The sequence below is a fragment of the Marmota flaviventris genome, chromosome 5 (genome assembly GCF_047511675.1).
Source record: "Marmota flaviventris isolate mMarFla1 chromosome 5, mMarFla1.hap1, whole genome shotgun sequence".
In the NCBI taxonomy this organism is placed as follows: domain Eukaryota; kingdom Metazoa; phylum Chordata; class Mammalia; order Rodentia; family Sciuridae; genus Marmota; species Marmota flaviventris.
In genome coordinates, this window is record NC_092502.1 from 164,410,598 (window position 1) to 164,418,938 (window position 8,341).

The 8,341-nt window shown below is 54.2% G+C and overlaps 1 protein-coding gene across 1 annotated transcript; it reads right to left on the minus strand.

Annotated features, from left to right (window-relative positions):
* Nucleotides 1-4,245: 4,245 nt before the first annotated feature.
* On the minus strand, nucleotides 4,246-7,210 carry Lrrc14b (leucine rich repeat containing 14B). Its single transcript, XM_027943864.2, has 2 exons — nucleotides 6,324-7,210; nucleotides 4,246-4,891 (listed from the first exon to the last, which is right to left on the minus strand). The coding sequence occupies exons 1-2, from the start codon at nucleotides 7,208-7,210 to the stop codon at nucleotides 4,246-4,248; spliced, it is 1,533 nt and encodes a 510-aa protein (XP_027799665.2).
* Nucleotides 7,211-8,341: the final 1,131 nt, after the last annotated feature.

The following is an 8,341-nucleotide window of genomic DNA, read 5'->3' on the forward strand; positions in this document are numbered from 1 at the left end:
TTATTTTTTTTTCCTTCCCAGATTCCATTTAGCAGTCGTCAGGCAGTGGTGATGAGGGGTGTTGTAAGACCACGGAGGCTGTAAAACATTTGGAAGCTCTCATGCTCATAACAGGAAAAGCACCCAAGTGGTTCTCCTAGCCAGCAGGTGCCCCAGTATTTTGATAGCCACAGAGGCTATCAAAGTGTAAGGCAGGCCCACAGAGCCCACGTTCTGGAAGAGGCTGGGTGGACAGGTCCCAGCTCCTGGGGGATGGGAGGATCACTTCAGAGTGTTTTCTGTTGATCTGGGGTGTTGAGTGTACATGAGGTTGCAGGGCTTAAAATGGAAGGAGTTGGTTGGGGGGTGGGTATTAGGATCTTGCTTCTCATTTTGCTTACTGCAGGCTGCTTTGCCTTGGAACAAAGTTAGAAGGTAATGATTGGCCTGGACCTTCTGAAACCTAAATGCACAGTGACAAGACTTTTGTACTTTCATCAAGTTAACTTATTTGGTGGAGAGGCCTTCCCCTTTTTAAAGCTCCTAGATAAAGAGGTATCTCAGTCACATATTCCATGTATGCATGTGTGTTTTGCACCACTGATATAGTGTCAATTTCATGGTGACAAGAAAATCTTTCTGCAGACATTGCAGCAGCAGAGACAAGTGGCAGGGGAAAGCCTCCCCAGAGAACCTGCATGTTCTTTGAGAACTGCATGTCTAGTTGGAGAGTGTAACTGTTTCTGGGTCAGCTTAAAGTAGGGGGAGGCTTTCTAGCTGCAGCCTAAGTTGCACCAGTGTTTGATGTGATGAACACACTGAGCCCCAACATGCTCCAGCAAGCAGCTGCCTTCATTCTCTGGGTAGCCCTTTGCTGTACTATGATCAGGACGGATTGCTGGGCAGAGCTGGGATCACTCCCTCTGCCTGCTCCTTGAGAGGTCCTGTCTCTATTCTGGGCTCGATGAAGTAGTCCCTGTATTTCTCAGTTAGGATTCTGGTTGTAAGCAGTAGCTTAATTCAAGCTGTCTTAGACTTGTAGAAGAGGATTTGCTTTAAGGGTGTCTCAGACTCAGGGCAAGAATGGAGAGTGCCATTCAGACTTGGGAGGAGCTAGAAATGGCACCTGAGCAACTCAGGGACCTGCCTACTTCAGTCTGTTCCCTGCAAAAGGCTCCTAAGGCTACACCCCATCCTGGACTGGCATACTGCCTGTCCCACTCAGGCCTTCAGAGAAGTTTGGGAGCCCTGGGTTATACAATGCTGTGGCACTTGAATGGAGTGGGGACAGTGAAAGCCAGGGATCACAGAGTATGTGGCTTTTGTTAACAGGAAGTCTATGATGACTCAAGGCATGGTATAGAAGTCCTAGAGCTCTGCAGCAATGAAGGAAGCTCATCTCCCTTGCCCACCTCTGGCAGGAAAGGGTCTTGCTGTTGGAGTGACTGGATAGCAAAGGCATTAGGGCAGTTCCCAGGCCCAGGGTGGCCTGAGGTCTGGGTAGGGTGTTTGGTCCCTTAGCCTGAATTGAAATCCCAGACTCAAGAGCCCTCATGTCAGCTCAGGCAGCCCTGCCCCAGTCAGGAAAGTACCTCCTTTACCTGGGAATCCTGCAGAGTGAGCCCCCAGTATGCCTTGTTGGGCCTGCCCATATAACCCATATAACGTGGGTTACAGAACTGGTCAGCCAGAGAGGTACTGTGTTGGGGTGCTCATGCACAACTCTACATCAGTGTTCTTCAAGTTCCTGGTTCTGAGCCCAACCCTGCTGGGATGGCCCCTTGTGGCTGGTCAGTGGCCAGCAGCTGAGTGGGGTGCTGGAGTCTCCTGGCTGCAGAAGCTTGCTTGGTGAGCATGGGGTGTTGGCCCTACTGGTGAGGCCTCTGGCACGTGGCTAGGCCAGGGGGCTGCTCTCTGGGGCCAGAGCTGACTCTGCTTGGTGGTGCCATAGGATGGGGCTCCAGACCGGCAGAAGCAGATTGGTAGGGGTGGCTGTGGTAAGCATCAGGACCAAGTGGTAACCAGTGCCTTTATCCTGGAGCTGCTGCCAAGGCTGGTAATCATGGGAGTTCAGGGTTGAGTGACAGCCAAGTAGAGCTCTCTCCACTCCTCATAATAGAGTTAGCTGGCCATGACAGAGGTCCATTGGTCTGTGGATATCTCCTCTGTCTCTGTATACTCAAGAAAGAACCCTTGCAGGTATCCCAACATGTGGAACCAGCCACTAAGGTAGGAAGGGCCAAGTTGGAGCTCCCAGAACTGTTCCTCTGCCCTGCAGCATGATCATCAAGAAGCCCTGCTGCACTCCTAGGGGAACAGCAATGACCAACCCCCCAGTGAGACCTAGGAATGCAAGGAGGTGAGCCCCACGCTGTCCTCACTGGTGTCCCTGTTCCATTCACCCATCTCTTCCTGGAGAGGCTAGCTGGATCTTGGCAAGTGATAGTGGCCCCCAGAGCTTCACCAGGAGCTACACCAGCTACAGCTGCCATGTGTATGCACTGACTCCAATTTACACACTTACCTTGCAAACAGTAGATGCTGCTGGCCCTGATAGATACCAGCTATGTGACCGTAGATCCCGGGTGGCCACAGGCAAAGTCCCAGTGTGAGGAAGATGTGACCAAAGTCCATGGGTGCTGAGAGCACTGTCAGGCTGGGGTGGAGTTGGTCCAGAGGAGCAGGTGAGTCTCACACTTGGGGACAGGTATGTAAGGTTCAGAGCATTTGGACTGCTGCCTAGGAATGAATTTGGACCAGCATAGAGGGGGTGCTGTCCTGAATGTTTGCTGCCAGCAACTTCACCTGCAGAGGCAGACTTCTGTGTGCCTGCCCCTCCCCAGGTAATGGGCCACACCTTGGGCCCTTCTCCTTACAGCCACACAAATGCAGGGCTCTCCTGGTCCAGCTAGCCATTGCACATGATTGGTTACAGTGCCACTAGAGGCTGAGTCTGTAGTCATGAAAATTCAGACACTCAAAATAATGAGTTACTCTGCTTTTTAGAGTCTGAATTTTTAAGTAATTTAAAAATTTTGCGTGGTGCCTACTCTTTCTAAGAGCTTGCTGTAATTCAGACTCCATGTGCCCGAAACTTGATTGCAAAGAGACTGCCAGCGTGAACCTTTGCCAGTAAGGCACAGCCAAGCAGGCAGAGAACGATTACAGTAGGGTGGGGTGAACACTTGGTGTCAGCTCACACTGAGACCCTGAGGAAGGACGCCTTCAGCAGGCAACCCTGCGAGGCTCTCCTGCTGGGTCCCACCAGAAAGAACAGCCTGGGATACACCTGGAGCTCCAGGCTGCAGAGCACCTGAGATGGAGATGCCCCTGGGGGAAGTGCTGCCAGGAGTGGTGCTCAGGTGGTACTGGGTCCAAGCTCTTGTCTGTGCCTCAAGGAAATATCTTATTTCCAAACTCTTAAATCCTTTTAAAAGTCTTGAATGGCGGTGAAATAAGGACCATGGCTTGGTAACCACACTTATTTTATTAGCACTTATCATTCTAATTCTCAACCTTTGGTACAGAGCCAAGCTTAGTGGAAACCAACTCCACCTCTGGTGACAATCAGCCCCTTAGGGGCAAGGAGCCCAGGGCCATGGGCGTGGGGCCTGGCTGTTCAGGGAAAGTTAGGGCTGGAGAAACCACAGGACATCCATAAATGCCACACTCTGTGTCCTGACCTACTGCTGAGGCCAGCACTCACTCAGATACAAAGCAAAGCAAGGACAGAGTTACTGTATCAGCCGGAAGCCGCTGGGTGCTCCTGGCCCTGTTTTGAGCAAACAAGCCTGGCTTGTCAACATGCTAGCCCCACAGACACATCTAGCATGCCGTGTGAGCCTCCTGCCGGGCACGCAGATTTGGTTCATCTTTGCTTTTCAGTCTCTTCCTCAGCTGTTTTATGGGCTGCTTCTTTCTTTACACATGTTCTGTGACAAGTCCTCGTTTCCTTCTTCTTGCTGCCTCAGAATCCAGTCGACCCTGCTCCTATGGCAGCCTGCCCTGGCACCCATTGCACCTCCACTCACTACCACATGTGCCTGCCATAGGGTCTGCTGCCTGACCCAGGAGCACCCATGACACATCTTGAAGGCAGGGCTTCCTCTCCTACAGCACCTAGCAGGCTTGTTTACCATTTTCACTAAGAACTGCTTTTGGTGGTGATGCTGGTGATGAATGTGCAGCCCAAGCCTCTGGCAATAGGACTGGCCCTGGGCACCCTGCAGGCTGAAATGCAAGACTGCCCTTGCCCTGGTGGGGCGCCTACTCCACTTGTTTCAGTGCTCTGGAAAAGTTTTCTAAAGCAGTTTTGAAAGCTTGCAGCAAGAAGGTGCCGAGCTCATTGCTTGTTTCCTGGATGTCTGGGTCGAAACTTCCGAAGACAGGCGTGGAGGCCTCGATGTCCTCACGGTGGGCCCGCAGCAGCACCGCATGCAGCTCCTCAGCAATCGCATTGTACTTCTGCTGGTCGAATTTGGACACGGCCAGCTCGTCCTGGGGGTAGGCAGTGCCTTCGGGGTAGCAGTCCTTGGGCACTGGGAACTCAATCCGCCGCAGCTCAGGCAGCTCGCAGAGCGCGGTGAAGAGGCGCTGGAGGGCGCGAGCCGATAGCGGGTTCCCTAGGAACCGGAACTCCTGTAGCTGGCGGCAGGGGCTCAGGCCCAGGATCAGCATGCCCACGTGGCTGTCTGCGATGCTGCATTCCTCCAGGGTCAGCGCCCTCAGTGTCTGGGAGGCCCGGCGGAGCAGTCTGAAGAAGGTTGAGGGGTACAGGTGCACCAGGTTGTGTCCACTGAGGTCCAGCACTTCCAGGTGGGCAGCGTGTGCACAGTCTGCCAAGAAAGCCATGTCGGCGTGGTTCAGGGCACAGTTAGCCAGGTCCAGTGCTCGCAGTGGGGTTCTGAGGGGGCTGAGGGACAGGCAGAAAGCAGCACAGGTAACAGCAGTGTTTCAGGTGAGCTGGGGTTTAAGAGTAGGTGACAATCCACTTGTTTCTCTATCACAAATTGCCTCCCATGGATAAATCCAGCTGCTGCCTGATTTCATACCGTCTGCCATTTGAGAATAACTGGTGATTTTAATTAAATTCTTGAAAAAATTCAGAGAGTTTGTGATAAGGGAAATTACGTGAAGTTCAAGTGTCTGTGTCCACAGCGATTTAGGTTTACTGGAACACTGCCACGCTCCCTCACTCACCTAGCCTATGGCTGCCGTTTGGCTTTGTGGCAAAGAATAGGCTTTAGGATTGGGGTGTGGTTCAGTGGTAAGTGCCAACCCAGCATGCAGGAGGCCCTAGGTTCATCCCCAGCACACACAGTTACGCAGGGGGCCTTTTTCCACACCTATACCCAGACACTGCAGCAACCCCTTTCATGTTGTGAGGGAAGTCCTGTCGGGAATGGCAGCTCAGAGAGCTGGCAGCAGGGGCAGCAAAAGCAAATATAAGCAAGCAGGAAAGCACCCTTTCACTGAGGAACCAGATCCACATGGTGTTAGAACTGGGAAGGGAAACCAGAGACCCTGACGGCCTCTGCATTCCTAAACCGCCAGTTTCCATTTAGTTGGAGTAGGTGGCAGCAAAGGAGCAGCTGCAGGGGCCTCTCTGGAACAGCGTCCATACCTGGGACTTGTGAGAACACACATTCTCAGCCCACTCACCCTTTTGGGACCCTGACCTGTCAGTACCCGATTCCTGCTCTTTGTTCCTTCCTATCCTCCTGCCACAGCTACCTCTCACTGCCCACCCACACCTGGTGGATCTGCTGCCAAGAGCCTGCCCCTGGGACAGCACATGAAGCCACCCCAACTGTGTCTCTCCCTGGCTGCTTTCCTGCACCCCTGTCTATAGCAGAGCTGCCCAGAAGGAGGCACCCTGACCCCTCTACCTGAGGGCTGCACATGCAGTCCTCCTGTGAGCCATCCAGGAGGAGCATTGCCCCCGCAGACCTTCAGATGAGACTGCAGCACCAATGGCTGACAGGCCAGCTCAGCCTCACTCCCACTCCTGATATGGTATGACATCGGTGGGTTCGGGCAATTTGTCCCACAACAGGTAAGTTGTTGGGTGGGGGTGTTCTTATGCTTTGTTTACTTGCTACTTAGTATGTTCTCTCTTGCTAACTGGAAGCAGTCCCAGGTCCCCCCAGAGCACTGTTCTTTTCTGGTGGCTCTAACTCATAGTTACCTCAACCCTGTCCCTCTCCTATAGCTTTGGCCAAAGCAACCCCAAAGAGATGAACCAGTAGCCTTATAAGTTAGCAGGTCCCATCCCTGTTCCTCAGCTCCTCTCCAGCCTTCCTTGCCAGGGCCCAGAGTGCTCACCTGGCCTCTCCTCTACTCACCTGAGCAGCGTCTGGATCTTCCCGGTCAGCGTGGAGAAGGCCACACTTAGCTCTGTGAGCTGGCTCATCTGGCTGAGCTCCCAGGCGATGGAGGAAAGGAGAGAGTCCTCACCCTCGGGAAGCGGCGTGGAGGTGGGGGGTATGTCGAAGGCCCTGGTGGGCAGGGTGAGTGAGACCAGCTGAGGGAAGCCCACCTGGGCCAGCAGCTGCTGCACGTGCCCAGCATTCAGCCGCACATTGTGAACCACCTCCAGCTTGCGCAGTGCACCTGGCTTGGCCAGGCCCAGCACATGCAGGAGCTGCCCAGGGCTTAGGCTGTCCGCCCGGAAGGACAGACATCGCACCTGCAGAGGGGCTGGGCCTGATGGCTGCAGGGCCTGCACCACCACCTCAAAGTTACCTTCAGTGACAAAAAGGTCAGCAAAGACCTCAGTGGAGCGCCTGCCCATGCAGGGCTCTGCCTGAAGCTCACAGCAGGTCCTGGCCAGCAGCTCGGTGCGTCCCCACCTTCCCAGTGCCCTCCTGCAGGGGCACCGCTGCACCTGCACATCTCGAATGCCAGTGAGGTCTGCCACCCGCAGCCAGCGGCTCCCACCCTGCAGCACGTGGTCGGCAAGGCCCCGCACGCAGGCCTCCAGGCAGGTCCTGCAGGCTCGGTCACGCAGGTCCTCTGGGTGGTCAGTGCTCGGACCCAACAATGCAGCCAGCCGGAACTCCTCCAGTGGCCAGCATCCCAGCACAGCACGGGTCACTTCTGCCTGCTCCAGCAGGTAGCTGGCCTTGAACAGAAGTGGGTAGAGGTTATGGGCCACACTGTCCAGGCTCCCCTGGGCCAGCAGGGGGTAGGACACCAGGGCTTCAGCAGAAATGAAACGGAGCGACCTCATGGCGCCCTCAGACCAAGGCAGGACAGCATTCTTCTCTCTGGTTCTGATCGAGGTGTGTGCCCTTCATGCCTATTTTTAGCTGCTGCTGCTGCTGCTGGGAGTGCTTGGCTTTGGGCAGAAAGTGGCGAGCTTGCCCTTCAGTCATCTGACTGCTATTTTGGTCCTGGGGAGCCTGTCTGGTGTGACCATTAGAGGCGGCTGTCCACCTTGTGGCACCCAGATTGTGAAATCAGAGCTGCTTGGCTCCAGGTGCCCTACGCGGGAAGCCTAGGACATATAAAAAGGCAAATCACCTTCACTTCTGGGGATACCAGGATACCAGAAATGGCCCCCTTTTCCCTCCTGGGAGAAGTCTCTGTTACCCCTTTTTAAATAAACCCTGCTTTATACGCTTGCCTTGGCATGCTTCTCTAATGTTATACTTCAACATGTGAAGAAGCGGAACTCGTCACCGGTAAACGGCAGTATCATGACCACTTGGGAAGAGGAGCACATTATAAATGGCCACAGCTGCCCACCTGGCCAGTACCCCCACCCAACAACCTCTGCATCCTTTAGTGCTGGCTGCATGCAGTATCACAGAGGAAGATGGAGTGAACTCAGGGTACATGAAAGCTGCTCTGTCCCCTCACCAGTGCCTGGCCTCAGCCCACACCTCATAAGGCAAGGGGGGGTGTTTCTTGAAAATGCACAAACTCATAAATGAAGACTATGGCATCTGCTAGTGCAGTCCTCGAGGCCGGCACCATCGGGGGACAGCATGATGGGGTCAGAAGCACTGCTTTCCTTGTGAACAGGCTCTCCTAACCTGCCTTCTCTGAACCCAGAGCCAGACCCAGTGTGGACGGAAGATCTACTTCCTGCCACCAGGCCCCACCTCCTGAAGGCTCCACCACCTCCCAGTAGTGTCCCTGCTGGGGACCAGTCTTAAGCACTTGGCCTTGGGGGGCATTTGAGATACTGCTCACAGCTGTAAAGAGCTTCCCTTCATAGCTGGCTCCACTCAGCTTGGTTAGGATGAGGACTCAGTGCTGGTGTGGTTCATGTCCATCAAACTGGGAGGATACTCAGCTGCTATTTCCTCAAATTTCCTTTGCCCCTGCTGTGGGAACTCTAACTGCCGCAGTCTGG

Excerpts from the sequence above, each read along its gene's own strand:
- Lrrc14b (XM_027943864.2), bottom strand. The coding sequence starts at position 7,210 with ATGAGGTCGCTCCGTTTCATTTCTGCTGAAGCCCTGGTGTCCTACCCC. Across the intron at positions 4,892-6,323 it reads AAGATCCAGACGCTGCTCAG|CCCCCTCAGAACCCCACTGC; the intron begins GTGAGTAGAGGA and ends CCTGTCCCTCAG.